General features: G+C 34.8%; 1 protein-coding gene and 1 pseudogene across 1 annotated transcript in view; one reads left to right on the top strand and one right to left on the bottom strand.

Annotated features, from left to right (window-relative positions):
* Positions 1 to 18,784, top strand: part of TEKT3 (tektin 3) — a 39,931-nt gene that overhangs the window by 1,330 nt on the left and 19,817 nt on the right. Inside the window, exons 2-3 of the mRNA XM_026005200.2 lie at positions 8,524 to 9,130; positions 11,676 to 11,759. Coding sequence (XP_025860985.2) covers positions 8,552 to 9,130; positions 11,676 to 11,759 — 663 coding nt within the window. The 5' untranslated portion in view covers positions 8,524 to 8,551. The remainder of the gene's footprint in view (positions 1 to 8,523; positions 9,131 to 11,675; positions 11,760 to 18,784) is intronic.
* On the bottom strand, positions 2,445 to 2,870 carry LOC112924751 (SKA complex subunit 2-like; annotated as a pseudogene).

Raw genomic sequence — 18,784 nt, 5'->3', positions numbered from 1 at the left:
CTGTTTAAAAGTTGTTAGAAATTTTATGTTGAGACTGTCTAAAATTGTATGTTTGAAACTGTCTGAAAATTGTAAGAAATGTTATGTTAATTTAAGAATGTTTAGAAACATTCTTGTACATTCTTCTACATTCTTGGGTACACACTTGAGTTTCTCTAGGCATATCAAAAAGTTGAATTGGTGAGTCATGGGGAATGTGCTTTTTCAACTTTGCTAGAAACTGCCACATAGATCTCCAAAGTATCTTAATTTTTCTTTCCACTTTCAGTGAAGAGAGTTCCATATTAAATATTTTTTGGAAGAAATATATTATGTAACTTTTCCTGCATTCTTATTTAATATATGCATAAAAAGAAAATGCTTAAATGTTGAAATCTGCTACAATTTTTAAAGATCTGCTCCTCATTAATGTATGGGGGCACTGTTTTCTTTCTGCCCCAGTTTGAAACTGTGACTAATTAGGTGGATATAACCAAAGGAGCTAAGGTGGGGGGGGGGGGGGGAGTTGTATATGATTATTTCAAGTCTCTTCTGGTCAGTGATGTGAGGCAAGGTATGGAGCAAGTCATAGAAATCTTCTTTCTGTACTTGTCATGTCTTCTGTAGAAAGTGATCCACAGGTTTTTATACCTTAAAATATTTATGATTTTAAAACCTTGCCTAAACATGCTAATAAAATATGTTTATCCAACTTGAGGTCATCTTTTGGATTATAAGTGGAGCTTCCCTGTACCTACAGTCTTTGTGTTATTGATCATATTTTTAGCATGTTAATATTTATAGAAGACAATTATAGCATTTTTTCCCAGTAGGTAAATAACTATTGACTCCACATTAAATAAATAGAGCCAAACACTGTATTTGACTTCATTTCTTAAAATGCTTTTTGGTCATGCCTAAAAGTATAATAAAAACAATTGCATAACTTAGGGTATGACTTTTTCCACAGCTATTGTCAGTAATTTTTCCAAAGAATTTGTTCAGTTTGCTTGCAAATAAGAGACATTTATAGATAGCATCGGTTAATGATCTTAGTGAGTGCTGCACGAGCCCTATTCATGTGTGACTCAGAATTTAAAGAATAATTTAAATGTTGTAAAAGGCACATCATCAAAGTAAGCTATGGGCTTTAAAAAAAAACCTGAGGTATTATTTCCTTAAAAGTGGTAGAATTCATGAACAAACCCATTTAGGCATGAAGTTTTCTTTGAGGAAAGATTTTAAACTCTAGATTCAGCTCTTTTAACTACCATAGGGCTAGTCAGGTGATCAATTTCTTCTTTGGTCAGTTTTGGTTATTTGTGTTTTTAAAGCATTTTGTGCATTTCATCTCTGTTGTCAAATTTCTTGGCATAATGCCTACTTAAGAAAAAAAAAGTGTCTTTAATTTCCTACTATTTGAGAAGTTTCCAAATATTCTTCTGTATTAGTTCAGTATGGTCAGAGAACATATTCTGTATCATTTCAGTATTTTATGTTTATTGACATTCCTGACAATGACTTGTTTAATGATCAGCATATGGTTTACTTGGGTGAATATTCTCTTTGTAATTGGAAGTAGTATGTAATCTGCTGTTTAAAAGTATTTTTCTCTGTTTAAAAGTATTTTTCTTTCAGTTTTATTGAGATAAACTGACATATAGCACTGTATAAGTTTAAGGTATACAGCATAATGTCTTACATATATTGTGAAATGGGTACCACAATAAGTTTAGTTAACATCTGGCATCTCATATATACAAAATAATCTGCTGTTTTGAGTGATGTATTCTATAGATGTAAATTAGGTACAGTTAGCTATTTTGTTCAAATATCCTGCTTATTAACCAATTTTTTATTTGTTCTAACAATTACTGGGAGAGGAGTGTTGAAATATCTGACTATAGTTGTGAATCTATGTCTCATTTTAGTTCTATCAGTTTTGGCTTTATGAGTTTATTTTTTTATTTTTTATTTTTTTGTCACAGAAAATCCAATTTATTATTGCTAAAGTTGATTTTATGGAGGACCAGAGATCACATATTAGCAGTCACATCAATAAAGTGACTATTATCTATAATCAGAATTTTGAAAAATATAAAATTATATACATATATAATGTAATACAAATATTTTTTCTATTTTTTAATTTCCAAAGCATGCTAATTCATATCTGACTGATAGTACATAAATATCCTTTCATGATAGGCCAGGCATCAATGTTATCCCAGTTACACAAAAACAGTTACAAAATAGTGTTATGTGACTTCCTTGTCTGAAATTATAAACTAAGTTTGTGTGCATATATATTTTTAAATCCCTTTATTCCCATTCCATCCTTTTGGCTAAACTTTATTCATATATTATCTGCCCTTCTGATAGTCCCCTCTCTTATGAAAGGCATTATTATCCAGTCACCCCAGACAAATCTTCTTCTTCACCATCCCCCCACCTTTAGTCATCAAGTGCTAACAAGACATCTTCTTAAATCTTTCTGGAATTAATCTCTTCTCCATTAGAATTCCCTTTTGCAAGTCAGTTTCTTCATAAGTCTGACATGAAAGATTTTAATTGCTCTGCTGAAGTGTTTTCTTCTTTAGTGAATGGTGACAGCTCCAGGTCTGTTTGCTTCACGGTCATAGTCTTATCAACAGTAGCAAAAATGCGGTTCTTAGTTTCTTTCTGCTCTGCAGTAATTGGTTAAAGCGTGTATGCAAAGTTTGATATCGAGACTTCATTGCTGACAATTCCTTTAACAGTGTAACTGGATTTTTCTCTGCTGTATCAGGATGATTATTCTTGATTTCATATTCCAGCCTGTACTGAATGTAATCCAGATCAGAGTCAGTTTTCTGGAACATCAGTTCCAGCTTATTGACCTCCGCCTTCATGTTGAATAGTTGACATTCCTCAGCGGCTTTATGTGTTTAAAATTCTATTAGTGGTTACATAGAAATTGAAGATCATTATAACTCCTTGATTAATCCTTTTCTCCTTATTTCTCTCTTTCCTCATGATAGTATTTATTGTCCTGAAGTCTCCTTAGTTTGTTATTAATATAGGCCCTTCAATATTCTTTTGATTTGTATTTACATGGCATATCTTTTTCCATACTTTTAAAAACTTATCTGTGTTTTATATTTAAAATGGATTTTTTTTGAGATAGCATATAGTTCAATATTGCTTTATAAAAAACAGCTTAATAATCTGTGCCTTTTGGGACACCTGGGTGGCTCAGTGGTTGAGCGACTGCCTTTGGCCCCTCGGAGCACAATCCTGGAGTCCTGAGATTGAGTCCCACATTGGGCTCCCTACATAGAACCTGCTTCTCCCTCTGCCTATGTCTCTGCCTTTCTCTCATGAATAAATAAATAAAATCTTTTTTTTAAAAAAAAAATCTGTGCCTTTTGATTGTTTAAACCATTTATTACAAATATAATTATCAGTGTGATTTGGTTTGTGTCTACTATCTTGCTACTTGCTTCCTCTGTCTTACTTTTGTCTCTTTTCTCTTGGATTAATTATATGTCTTTGTAAGTCTTCTATTTTTTGTCTCCGCTCTTAGCTGGTTAGCTTTAATTCTTTTTTATTTATTTCTTAGAAAATGTTCCAGGTCAGTCAGTGGTTCAAAATATTTTTAATCTTAGGATCCCTTTGTAGTCAAATAACCTCATATTGAGGATCTCAAGGAGCTTTAGTTTATGTGAATTGCATCTATTGATATTATTATATTAGCAATTAAAATTGAACAGTTAAAAATATTAAGTCTTTTAAATATAAACATTGCAACCCATTATATAGTAACATAAGTCAAAAAATTTTTTTAAAGATCTTATTTATTTATTCATGAAAGACACAGAAAGAGAGGCAGATACACAGGCAGAGAGAGAAGCAGGCTCCATGTAGGGAGCCTGATGTGGGACTTGAGCCCAGGACTCCAGGATCATGCCCTGGGCCCAGGCAGGCACTCAACTGCTGAGCCACCCAGGCATCCCACTCAAATGCTTTATTAAAAAGCTATATTTCTGAAACAAAGAATATCTAGTGAGAAGATGAGCATTATTTTACATGCATGGTAAAGTTCTTTGATTTCTGTCTTAACAGCTGGGTTCTCCTATATACTGTATTTAGTCTGTTGTGATCACATCATGTGACTCTGGAAAACTCCCTTGTTAATTTGTGAGAGAATGAGAGTGAAAAGGGAAAACAGCACCAGGGCATTTACTATGAAAATAATTTTGACCTTGTCAGCCCTGAGAAGGTTTTAGACAAGTCCCTGGGTTATGGGTGATGTCTTGAGAACTGATGCTCTCAAGTTTGCAATATGCATTTTATATTTATTGCAGTATATGTTTAAATAACATTATTTCATTTTAGTTATGACCCTTAGAATAATACATTTCCATTTCGGCTCTCCTTTATTGGTGCTATTATGACCATATAATTTACTTCTCTTTTTATTTTTTATTTTATTTTTTTTTACTTCTCTTTTTATTATAAACTCCACGATATTTTTTTTTATTATTTCACTTTACACAGCCATCCTTTAAAGAAATTTAAAAGTTAGAGAAGAATATTTTTTATACTTGTCATTACTGGCAGTTTATTTCTTTGTGTAAATCCGAGTCTCCATCTGGTATGATTTCCTTTTGCTTGAAGAATTTCCTTTTAAGAATTCTTTTAGTGTAGTTCTGCTGAAGGTTAATAATCTTGGCTTTATTTCTATGAAAAAATTTTATTCCACCTTCATCTTTGAAGGATCTTTTCACTGGATATAGAGTTCTAGGCTCACACTTTTTTCTAGCCATTTAAAGATGTTTGTCTTTGGCTTGCATAGTTTTTGACAAGAATTCTGCACTAATTCTTATTTTTGCTCCTTTCTATATGTAAGATGTCTTTTTGCTCTGTTTTAAGTTTTTCTCTTTATTTTATTCTCTGATTTTCAGCAATTTGATTATGATGATCCTTGAGGTGATGGGGTGGTGGTGATAGTGATGGTAGTAATTTGTGCATGCATGTGTGAATGGGTGTGGGCTTATCCTCTTGGAGTATTTGGAGTTTCTTAGACCTAGAGATTTATAGTTTTCATCAAATTTGGCAAATATGGAGCCGTTATTTCTTCAAATATTTTTGTCTTCCTCCTTTTTCTATATGACTCTGCATATATGATGTTAGATTACTTGATATTTGCCTGTGTTACTGAGGATTTTCTCTTTCTCTCTCTTTTTTTTCTTTTCATTTAAAAAAAGTCTGTGCTTTGGTTTGGTTAGATTTGAACTCACTAATCTGTATTTCTCCAGTGTCTACTCTGCTGTTAATCTCATCCATTGAAATTGTTCAAGTATAAACTGTATGAGTATATATTGTATGTTTTATTCCTAAAGTTATGCGTGGTTCTTTTTTAAAAATTATGTTCTTGTTTTATGTTCATTTTACTCTTGTTTTCCTTTAAATACTTGTACATTGTTTGTTTGTTCTATCAAATCTTTCCTGTTGCCTGATTTTTTTCCCTAATTATGTGTCACATTTTTTTCTGCTGTTTGGCATGTTTGATAATTTTAATTGAATGCTGGACATTGTGATATATATTTGAATGTCTTGATGTTGTCAGGCAATTAAATTACTTGTGGATTAATTTGATCTCTCTGAGGCCTATTTTTAAAGCTTTGCTGGAAGGAATTTTTAGTATTTTTACTCCAGAGATAGATCAGCCTTGTCTCTAGTGTGTGACTCCTTTGAGGTCTCCATGGAATGCTCCAAGTGATCACCTCCACTCTGACTGGCCTGAGTTAAAAATATCTCTCCACCTTCTGTGAGCTCTAGAAATTGTTCAGCTGACAACCCAGCCATCATTCTTCGCCAAAGTTCATACAGTGTTCCTTCGTGTATGTGCAACCTATTGCTCAGCTAAGACACAAGTGGGCCCCTTATATAGGAAGCTCTTTTTCTACATAGCTTGCTTTATTCTGGAATCCTGCTTCACAATTTCCAGCTGTCTCAGCTTCCCGAAATTCTGATCTCTTCAACTCACAAAGTTGCCAGGATCTGCTCACTTTTCATCTGGTTTTCCTGTAATCTGGAAATTGCCTCCAGGAAGAATGCCAGGACAATCAGAAGGCTTGCCTTATTTGTTTCTCTTTTCTCAGGGATCAGAGTCTTGTGCTGTCCATTGTTCAAAACAGGTGTATCATATATTTTGTCTAGTGTTTTAGATGTAAGAGGCTAAGTCTAGTTTTTATTACTCTATCATGATTGGAGTCAGAAGTCTATTTTGAAATTTTAGGTCTTTCTTAGGACATGACATTCTCAGTTTCCTTGACCAATAATGACCGAAATATAAGATGTTGCATACTATTGTCTTTTAATCAGGCTTCTTGAATGACTTGCAAGATGGCTAACTGGAGCTGGAACTTCCATTGTGTAACTGTGTGAGAACATGTGTCTTGCGTAAAATATTGTCTCCATGTGAAACTTACTGCCACACACAAGGATCTCTACATCTGTGTACTTTAAACAATGGAGATTTATGCTTCAGATTCCAGATTTGAAATTATATCGCATCCCTAATTAAAAAATATATCACTAGAAACTTTTGTTGAATTAAAAAATATATCACTGGAAACTATATTGAATTAGTCAATCCGTATGTCTCCTCTGGCTTCTGAACCTCTGCATTTCACAAATCACCACTCATAGTATATGACTCATGGCTTAACAAACATGGGTTTAGATGCTTCAAGACTTCAACATAATAGGTTTTGGGTAAACATATGTGGTAATTCTGCACTTGGAATTCCTTGGTTGAAGGACCAAGTGTGTTGCTAGCTATTATTGTCAAGAATTAAGAAAATCCAACTAAGAGTCATCCAATACCCACATGAAGCTTCTTTATGAAAGAAAAGTGACAAGATTATGTCTAGATTTGACTGGAGAAGAGGTTAGAACTGAAAGTAGCCATGAAGACCCTAAGGTTTCAAGTTGCTTTGAATTTGCTTTTTTGAAAAACAGTGTTTAACTTTCAAACTGAAGTGAAGAACTGCAAGGGGTTATTAAGGTTTCCTTTTGACCATCATACTCCTAGGCTTGGCCAGTACAAGTATTTGGGGACTGAGGGAAAGAAGAATTAGGAGAAGGTCAGGGAGTTAGGACTGTGTGGGCCACCACCATGGCAGTGGGCAGTTGTTTCACCACATGTGGAATGAGTGTGTTTCAATTTGACCACAATTATACAAATAGATTATTTTGTGGTTTGGGGACCAAAGGCCTCAAGACATAGCTATTTACATAATCATTGAATGATTTTTTTTTTCTGATATGTTTATATCTGATTTATTTTTCCTTTTCAGTAAATGGGTCCATAGGCACTAACCCCCAAACAGAATGATATTTAGATGCTGAAAAGTATACCGTAGACTGTGGCATCTTGACTTTCCTAGCTAATAATGACCAAAAGTTCCAGACAATAGAATATTTTTCAACCAAAGAAAAGAATATTATTATTATTATTCAAAAGAATAAAGTGGATCTATATGTTCTAACAGGGGAGGAGGTCAGAAATATATATTTTAAAATATACGTATTCTAAATGATACATATAATCATTAAGATAATTCAGTATTTATATTTAAAAAGGTCTGTTCATATGTATAAATGGTATATAAGTAGGTGCATTTTTAAGGTAGCTTTAAAAACTACATATGTTGGTATATTAATTGGAAAAATCTAGAAAGAAACAACTAGAATCAGTTATTCACTGGAGATCACTTTGGAGGAGGGATGGATATTTATCTTTTATTTTATATATTCTTTTGGATTAGTAGTTTAAAAAGCTCACATTTAATGAACATTTATTTTGAGCCCAGAATGATAATAAGCATTCCAAATACTTAGCATTGTCTTACTTAGCCCTAACAACTGCCCTAGAATGTCTATATTGAAGGTGCCTAGAGGTGACAAGTTGCCAAGAAAAGGGAGCCAGGTATTTGCCTTGAGCTATGTTTGCATACCAAGCACACTGTTGTTATTATCCAGGTTTTGTGCTCATTTAGGATGACTTGGTAGAGGAAATGCTGCCAAGTAACACTTTGCTGTTAATACCTCTCATAAGAATCCAGAGAAGTAAGTAGTAGTATTATTCTTAATTTAGAGATGGGAAACTGAGGAACAGATAGTTTAAATAATTTGTCCAATGCCTCACAGCTAGTAAATAGCAGATTTGAGTCCCTGTTAAAATGCATACTTTAGTCTCTTAATTTAGATTTGCTACAGGATAATAATAACTCAAATTTAAAAAATTTCAGAAATTCAAATGGCCAACCTAAAAAATGTAATTTTTAGTATATTCTAGAAACAAAGATAGAAAAAAAATTTTTTGGAATATATTAGCACTGGTAAAAGTGGATATCAAATTAAGACAAATATTTAACATGTTAGGGAATGCTGCTAGTAAAAATAAGTCAAATGTGGTGTTTATTTGTAAATTTTCACCTAAGATTAATTTATGTGACTGTCTGTTTTTACATCCCCTCCCCTCCTTTTAAACAGGAGAGATTTACAATAGTGTTTGAGCATCATGGAGCCTTTAGGTTCTACGTTAACGGCAACTTATGCCCACCCTAGACCAACACCAACCAACTTCCTACCAGCCATCAGTACTGTGGCATCAAGCTACAGGGACCGCTTCCCCCACTACAATTTAACCCATACCTTGAGCCTTCCTTGGAGACCAAGCACATACTACAAAGTAGCATCCAACTTACCAACCTTGGGCCCATACTGCACCAGATCTCAGAAGGTGTGCGAGAGCACCATGCTTCCCTTTGTTTCTAATAGAACCACTCTCTTCACAAGGTATACTCCTGATGATTGGTACAGGTCCAATTTAACTAACTATCACGAATCCAACACTTCCCGACATAATTCAGAGAGACTAAGGGTAGATACATCTCGCCTGATTCAAGACAAATATCAGCAAACAAGAAAAACCCAGGCAGGCTCCACCCAAAATTTGGGAGAACGAGTCAATGACATAGGATTTTGGAAATCTGAAATCAATCACGAGTTGGATGCGATGATTGGAGAAACGAATGAACTCACTGATGTTAAGAAAAAATTGGAGAGGGCTTTGATGGAGACAGAAGCCCCTCTTCAGGTAAATATAAGAGCTTTGATAAAAGACACTACATATTTGTATGATTATAATCCACTGGTCGAATTACTGTGGTTATTATCTGTTGAAATATATTTTGCTTCACCTGTAGAAGCCAACCTCCTATCAATACATCTGTTAACTACTTTCAAAAACCATGACCAGTTTTGCACATCCTGCAGAACAGCTCTTTAAGTAGAAAGAATTCTGAATGCAAAGCAAAGGAGGTTAATTAGAGAGACACCCTTAGGACCCACAGTGTTTATGGTGAGAATGCCATCTTCCCATCTACTAAATAGGCTTCCTGGTCATTGCTTTCCCTGGATATCATATATAATATTTGAGAGAAAAAAGTACTATTATTTTAATCGGTGTCATGAAATGCCTCCTGTTAATGTGTTACAATTCCTTTTTGGGGCATAGTGAAATAATCAGTGAGACCATCTTAGGAGATGGAGTGAATTTGGTAATAGCGAAATGAGCCTGAGGTTAAGCCAGTTGTAGTGGTCATGGAGGCAGCATTTTAGTTTGTTGCTAGCCTCTGGCTACCCCTCACTGTTCGAGGGTGTGATGGAGGAGGGGGTCTCCAACCCCATTCTACCCACCACCATTGAAAGAAGACATTCTATATTTGAAGACACGCAAGTTACAGAAATTATTTCAGAAGCTGTATAAAATTGAAGCAAACAGCACTTTTCTTCACGTTTATATGACTTCCCATATGATAAGCATTTGCAGTATGTCTTTATTATGACTTCAATGACAGAACAATTTAGAGAAGGAGCTAGAGGTCTAGTGGGTTGAAAAGTTTGTTGGAGACCCCTGTACATTGTTACTTCTTATTGTGCACCCCCACCCTGTCCCCCCCACCAGACACAAGCATACAGAAAAAAGCACAATCACCAGAAATCCTGAGAAAGGGTGCTAGTACATAAATGAGACCTTTTTACACTAACGTCAAGAAATACTTTTGAGGATTGGAAGCCTTTCCATAACTTCTTCATGCTTTGGCTCATATTGAGGATTCCTGGTCTATTCTGCACCCCACCTTACCCATCCCACTTTAGAGTATCCTTAAAATGATAGCCACTTACCTGAATTTCCAGAGGACATCTAATTTCTTCCTTTCAATACTCCTTTCAGTGAGATGGTTCTAATTTGTATTTTTTCCTACAATTCTTGTCCAAATGTTCCTACGTGTTCAAACATTTACTATCAGCACAGTGCTAGAAGGTTCTGATTATTATTATTTTTTTATTTTTTTATTTTTATTTTTTTTATTTATTTATTTTTTTGAAGGTTCTGATTAAAATTAGAATTAGTCACATAAACAGATACATCTTAAGGGGAAAATCCAGATGATCGACTAATATAAGACAAAAGAGTTAAAATTCCCTAATAAAAATGAAAATTAAATCAATGAAGTATCCATCTTTGGTCTGTCATATTTGCAACAGTGGAAACTGATGACTTCTGGAGTTGGCTGAAGTGCAGCAGGTGGATACTTTTCTATGTTGCTGGTAAGATTAGTAGAATCCTACTAGAAGGTGGGTTAGTAGGAACTTAAAAAAAGCAGTTTAGTAATATACATGGAAACAGTCAGTGTTCCCCTCAACCCATTAATTCATCTTCTAGTAAATGTGAATTTTACTATTAAAACAATATGTATCCACTCAAAGATTGTGTTCAACATTATGATGTCAGATTACAGTGTACATACTACTATATTTTGTGCTGAAAAGGTTAACATTATGCAGTTATTACAGGTCACAAAATAGTCTTTGAAAAAGTATTTTAACATTTATATAATGTTCTTTCAATAATTTATTATTAGCAATCCAAGCTGTTTTCCACTAGAGTCATTGGCATACTTTGTTTCAAAGAATATTTTATGACCAGGGCCTACTATTTAATGTCAATCCTAAAAAGCATAATATAAAATTCTAAGGACATTATAATCTGTTTTGTTATTAACAACAACAAAAAAAACAGTGATAGGAATATGGTTAAATCATTTTCTACTTTTTTATATTTTTTCTCCTTAATGGATAAGACACATTATTTGGAAAACAATAAATGGAACTTCAAAAATAATCACTTGGATTTTTGGCTACACAAATATTTTGGTATCTTTAAAGATAATAATTTGTTTCTTTCTCACTCTTTTCAGTAGAAGACATTTGGAAGTAGTATCTTGAAAACTATGTTTCAGATTATTTCTGTAGAAGGAATTAATGTTTAAGGAATTTTGTCAGATGCTGATGTGTAAGAATGAAGTAGATGCCATACGCTTGATTTTGTCACCTTTCCAAATTAGAATTCTTTTTCCAAACTACTCTGAAGAGTGAACTCTGTCCTTTTAACTAGCAATAGGGATTTACTTAGTTGTCATGGTGGGTCTTCTGCTAAATTTCCAACAAAATGGCTTGAAAAGTTGGTATTGGGAATATCTGTTGACTTGTTTTAGAAACAGGTCCTAAGAACTGCTTCCTGATCACTGATTTTGGTTACTTTCTATTAGTGCTTTCCATTTTTTGTGTATCTGTAGGTAGCCCGAGAATGTCTATTTCATCGAGAGAAGAGAATGGGGATCGATCTAGTTCACGATGAAGTGGAAGCTGAACTGCTGACGGTTAGTATGGTCAATAACAAAAAATGTCATTGCAAACACCGGCTTAATGTATACAAACAAACAAAAATTATGTTATATGAAGCCATTTATAAGTAAGAAGTTATAGTGTCAAATATTTATATCATTTGGAAAAGATTTTTTGGGGGGAGGGTTATAAAAGTAATGGATGTTTATTGAGAGAATTCAAAAGATACAGACTAGGACAAAGAAAGATAAAAATTACCTGAAGCTCAGGTGGACAGAAATCATGGTTAATTTAGGAGAATTTCAGTTTATTCAGAGAATTTCAGGAAATTTTTTTATTAACCATACTTAGACACCACGCAACTTAAAAACACACAAACATATCTTCAAGATTAGAATTATACTGTATATATAATTTGAATAGTGCTTTTTTTTTTGGCTAGGTGAATGCTTAATGATGTTTATTCTTAAATGTTGTAGGGAAGGCAACGCCAATCTTTTTTTTTCCATTTATTCATTTCTTTTTTTTCATTTGTTTTTATTGAAGTTCGATTTGCCAACATATAGTATAACACCCAGTGCTCATCCCATCAAATGCCCTCTTCAGTGCCCATCACGCAGTTACCCCAACCTCCCGCCCATCTCCTCTTCCACAACCTTTTGTTTGTTTCCCAGAATTAGGAGCTTTCATGGTTTGTGTCTCTCTCTAATTTTTCCCATTAAGTTCCCCTCCTTTCCCCTATAATCCCTCTCTCTATTTCTTTTCTTCCCTATATGAGTGAAACCATATGATGATTGTCTTTCTCTGATTGACCTACTTCACTCAGCATAAAACTCTCCAGTTCCATCCATATTGAAGCAAATGGTGGGTATTTGTCCTTTCTGATGGCTGAGTAATATTCCATTGTATATATAGACCACATCTTCTCTACTCATCTGTCGAAGGACATCGTGGCTCCTTCCACAGTTTGGCGATTGTGCCATTCTTTCTAAAGATGTAATTTTTCTAGAGCAGTTTTAAGGACACCGCAAAATTGAGGGAAAGGTGTAGAGATTTCCCATATAACCTCTGTACCCACGTAGGCACAGTATCCCCCATTACCAACATCCCTGACCAGAGTGGTACATTTGTGACCATTGATGAATCTACATTAATATATCATTGTCATCCAAAGTCTGATATACCCCTAGCATTCACTCTTGGTACAGATTCTATGGGTTTGGATAAAGATATAATGACATACTCATCATTGTAGTGTACAGAGAATTTTCACTTCCTTAACAATCTTTTGTGCTTAACCTATTCATCCTTCCCCTCTAAAAGTGTTTTATTCATTTAAGAATTGCATTGGGGTAATTTTCCTATAGCATTAGATATACTTTCATATGCATATGTATGATATGCATGATTTTAATGGTTACACTGTGTTCCACAATGTGAAGGTGCTATCATTAAAAAAAAAAAACAACAGACAAAACAAAACAAAAAAAACCCTCTCTTTTTTGAGTAGTTAGGTTTGTTTCCCTATCACAGTCCCCCTTTTGTTTTTTTGCTATCTTAATAACACAGCTGTGTACAAAAATATTCTTATTGATAACTCTATGTATTTCTGATTATTTCCTAAGAATACATTTCAAGAAATGTAATTGATGTGCCAAAGGCATATGCATTTGGGAAGTTTTCCTATATAGCCAAATTGTCATCCAGAAGCAGATAGTTATATGTGCACTACTGTGCTGATTCTCCTGCTAGGGTCTCTTCCACCTCCACCAATTAAATGTGATTTAGTTCTAAGTTCTCTTGCCTTCACTTCCCAGACTTAATCCCATGAGATCTATGCCATTCCTTAAGATTTCAGCCACTGAAAAAAGCCTCGGCTCTTCCTAATCTCTTTTTCAGGCCAGACACTCTATTATGCATTAGTTCTGTGTCCCTAAGTCCCTGTCAAATGTGTTTATGTTGGTAACCCTGCTACCTGTCTCCTTTTTTTTGGTTAATACTCATGAAGCCTACAAGTATACATTTCTTCTACCCTGATTCCTTCTGCCTTCCCCTTCCTACTGATGGTACCAAGGTTCTCCAGTCACTTGAAGCATGGCTTGCTGACTCTCTTCACCCTTTGTAATCAGTTTCCAGCTCCTTAAATTGTTCTTCCCCTTTGCACTCCATTCTCTCCTACCATTGCTCAAAACCATCTTTTCCTCTATCAGAGCTGGTGAATGCAAAATCCCCAAATATCCTCCCTTCACTTGAATCTGTACTACCATGATCACCAGTGGTTCCATCCGCTAAAATCTCTTCCTTGACTCCCTAATTTCTATGGCCTTCCATTGTCTGGCTCTCAGTCCTTCTCAGTCCCATTTCCTACTCGATTTGCTGAATTTCTGCTGCAAGAAATCAATACATGATCCCTGAACCAGCTTTGCTGGGTTCTGCCTGTTTGCCTTTCTGTGATTGGTCGGTCCTTGGTAAAAAAAAAAAAAAAAAGAAGAATCCTTGGTAAGAAAGTAAATATGATGAGCTAGCAATCTGGTCATCAGTAATATTACCTTCACAAGTCATCAGGGTACATTTTAACATTGCATTAAATTATATTTTAGTGACCTACTGCATTATGGATGATAAGCAGAGTTTTTTTCTTTGCTCTTTGTTTTCCTCTTCTGCCTGATTCTTCAAAAGCCATATGAGTGGAAACAATAAATTCAGGAAAGTTTTGGCCACTACAAAAAAGCTATGCAATCTCCTTTGTAAAAGCCACAGTGCCTATTGCTGCACATGAGTGAGTAAGAGTAAGATATCTTGGATAAAGTAGCTTTATGGGAATAGGTCCACGTTCTGCTGTTTCTTCCTTTCCTGCCTCTGATGAATCTCCCATCTTGAAATGATCTGTCATCTACTTTGTCATTAAAAGGGGAAGTATTTACCAGAAAATATCCCTTGGCCTCTTATTCTTACTGATCCTAGATGTTCTGTGAAGTAAATTATACGTGGTTCTAACAATTTTTAACTTCATCAGAATATCTGTTGGTTATTTACAAGAGGTTTTTTTTTTAAAAAAAACTTTGCCACTTTTAATATATTATTCTAGCTTTAAAGACTGATTGCACCTGAAGGTTTTAAAAACATCAATAACTGGGTCCTACACCCAGAGATTCTGATTCACATCTGGAGTGAGGAATAGGCATATGTATTAAAAATATTCCCCAGAAAATTTTAATGAACAGCCAGAACTCAGAACCACTGCTTTAAAACTATAAAATATTATTGATAGGAATTCATTAAGATCTGAGTAAGTAGACATATCATGGTGCATGCGTTGGAAGATTTAAATAGTGGTAAGGTGGCAGTACTTCCCCACATGGACCATAGATTCAACAGAATCTTCATCAAAACCCCAGCTGACTTCTTTGTAAAAATTGACACGCTGTCCGTGAAAATCACTGTAAATTCAAGGGATTCAGGACAGCCAAAATAATATTGAAAAAGAAGACAGAGGACCCACACTTCTTGATTTAAAAATTACTACAAAGCTACAATACATGAGACAATAAAGATAGACATATAGATTAATGGAATAGAATTTGAGAATCCAGAAATAAACCTTCCCTTTCACAATCCATTCACTTTCAACAAGGGTGCCGAGACGATTCAATGGGAAGGGAATACTCTTATCAACAAATGGTGATTGGACAGTTGGGTGTCCATGACCAAAAGACTGACATTGGACTTCTATATCACACCATATATAAAAAAAATGAATAAAAATGGATCAAAGACTTAAATGTAAGAGCTACAATTGTAAAACTCTTAGAAGAAAACATGGGCATAAATATTAGTGACATTGGACTAGGCAATCATTTCTTAAAACAGATACCAAAAGCACAAAGCACACACAACGTAAGAAAAAAGAGAAATTGATCTTTAAAATGACAAACTTTAATGCATCAAAGAACATCATCAACAAAGTGAAAAGACAATGCATAGAAAGGAAGAAAATCTTCTGAAATCATATATCTGATAAGGGACTTGTATTTATAGTATGTAAAGAACTCTTAAAACTAAAGCTAAAAAAAAAAAACAACAAACAAACCCAAAAACAAAAACAAACCCCCCCCCCACCAAATAACCCAACTCAAAATAGTCAAAGGATCTGAATAGGGAGTTCTCCAAAGTGAATATACACATGGACAATAAGGACAGTAAAGGACAGTAAAGATTGGTCATCAATAGTTCATCAGGGAAAGGCAAATTAAACAACAATGAAATTCCACTTCACACCCTTTAGGATGGCTATACTTAAACACAGATAATAACAAGTGATAGTGAGAATGTGCTAATGGGGCTGTAAAATGATACACCTCCTCTGGAAAATAGTTAAACCCAGAGGTGCCACATGATTCAGTAGGTCTACTCCTATGTATCTGCCCAAGAGGAAAAAAAGTACATGCCCACACAAGAACTTGTACATGAATGCTCATAGCAGCGTTATTTATTCATAACAGCCATTTAGAAACAACACAAATGTCTGTCAGCTGATGAGTGGTCTCTAAAATGAGGTGTAGTCATGCAATAGAATGTGATTCAGCCCTAAAAAGTGCCAAAACATTCTGCTACATGGATGATCCTTGAAAATTTATGCTAAGTGAAGAAGTCAGTCACAAAAGACCACATATTGCAGGATTCCGTTTCTATGAAATGTCCAAATTAGGGAAATCTACAGAGACTGAGAATAAATTAATGATAGCCTAGGAGAAACTGGCTCAGGGGATTGGAAACTGGGGTAACAGTGAAGAAGTGTGTTTTTTCTTTGGAGGGTGATGAGAATGTTCTACAATTGGTTCTATGATGGTTACATAACTGAATATACTAAAAATCATTGCAGTCAAATAGAAGATTTTTAATGTACATGAATTATATCTTGATAAATCTATTTTTCAAACAACCACTACTGCTTTAGAGGTTTCATATTTTCTTAGGCCAGTAGCAGAGGTTACTTTGTCTCAAAATAACTAAATCTGCAATGAAAGTAATGGTTCGTCAATTGACGGGTGCCTTGGTCATTGCCAATAATTTCAAGTAATGAGTGTATACTTTGCTTACTCAAAGTAGTGATATTAGCATATCTTTTCTTTTTACCAACACTGGTCTAATTTTTTGGAATAACAAAAAAGAAAGAAAGAAAGAAAGAAAAGAAGTTGCCTTAAAAGCCCTGCTTTTATTTTTTTATTTTTTAAAAGCCCTGCTTTTAAAGAAGGTGGCCATATTGAAATATTTTCTCATGAATTCTGCCAACTTTTACATTCAATCAGTGATATTCACCAAATTCTTACAGAATGGCTTCTCTTGGGGGACTGATTAGGGTACTGTCTTTTTGGTCCTCCCAGACCAGGTTAACAACTTGAACTTTTTTTTTTATTCATGGGAAACAGAGACACAGGTAGAGGGAGAAGCAGGCTTCCTGTGGGCTTCTCCCTGCAGGGAGCCTGTTGTGGGACTTGATCCCAGGATCTTGGGATCACAACCTGAGCTGAAGGCAGACACTCAACCACTGAGCCACCCAAGGACCCCAACTCCTTGAACTTTTTAAAGCCAAATGAACCTTTGAGTATAGATTAATAGATAAATTAACACTGGAGACAGTTCCAAAGGTCTTTGGTTGTAGGCATTCCCTATTTCCATGAACCCATCTGCCCTCAACCATCTGACATTCACCATATGGCATTATTTAAATTCAAATATAGAAATTATTGTTGAAGAATATTTTTTATAGCGAGTTTCATTAAATGCATTTCCCCCCATTAAAAGTCCCAGAAATTCCCACTATGTGCATTGTGTATACATAGTATAAAAGCTCACTAGGATTTTGGGTGTTAAATAGTATTTTCTAAGCAATAGCCCATGCATCCTTTGACAAATAGTTTAGTAAAATAACTACACACACACACATGCACATACACACACACACACACACACACACCACCATAGAAAAAAAATGAAGATTGAACAACATTAAAAGCAAAGACTGATGCACAACTCACTGTGAGAATGTGTGAGAAACCTTTGCTGCCTGTAAGAACAGGGCGAGCCTTGATGACAACATGTGGTGGGAATGTAGCTTTTCATTTATTCCACTAATTCAGATCAAAGAATTAGTCGGTAGGGTTATCAGTGAAATGAACTCTAGGCATATTTTTATGTGAAGCAATAAGAGAATAAGAAGACTATATAGTTGAGTAATAATTGATATTGGAATGGTACTGGAATGGAGAAGCACTTTATAATCAAATTAACAAAGACAGAGACCAAAAGGGATATCTAATACATTTGACCTCATAGGAATCACAAACGTCTGCATATCAAAGTCACTATGCAGAATATAAAGGCAAGGCACAAGCAGGTTAAAAATATAGATATATTTTCATATTATATATATTTACATATATATTTATAACATCTATGATGGGAAAGGAATGAATTTTAAATATAAGAATCCTTATAAATTAATAAGGAAAAACAACAGAAAAAGTGGAGAAGGAGAGTGAACTGTAGTTCACAACAGAAGAAAGCTAAATGATGAGCAAATACATAGTTAAAATATTAACCTGCAAATTTCATGAGGTTTGTTGTTTGTGGGAGGGGTCCTATCACCCTAGCAAAAATGAAGAGGATTTGATAGTGACCATTTAATAGGTAAAGTGAGGAAGTGTACTCTCATTTATTATTGTGAGTGGGTACAACTTCTCTGAAGGGCAATTGGCTGTATTTGCCAAAATCTTGAAAAAAAGGTATACCCCTTACAATTTACTGAAGTCGTTCATCATGGTATAGTTTAATGTCATGGGAAAATGTTCAGATTTAAAATGGAAAGGTGGGGGCCACCTGGGCGGCTCAGTCAGTTAAGCGTCTGACTCCTGATCTCATCTCAGGTCATAATCTCAGGGTCATGAGATTGAGCCCTGTGTCAGGGTGGCATTTAGCAGGGAATCTGCTTCAGATTCTCTTTCTCCCTCTCTTTCTGCCTCTCCCCACCACTCATACTCTCTCTGTCTCAATAAATAAA

The sequence above is a fragment of the Vulpes vulpes genome, chromosome 12 (genome assembly GCF_048418805.1).
Source record: "Vulpes vulpes isolate BD-2025 chromosome 12, VulVul3, whole genome shotgun sequence".
Lineage (NCBI taxonomy): Eukaryota > Metazoa > Chordata > Mammalia > Carnivora > Canidae > Vulpes > Vulpes vulpes.
Note: the sequence above shows the minus strand (reverse complement) of the source record. Positions and strands in the feature narration are given on the sequence as shown.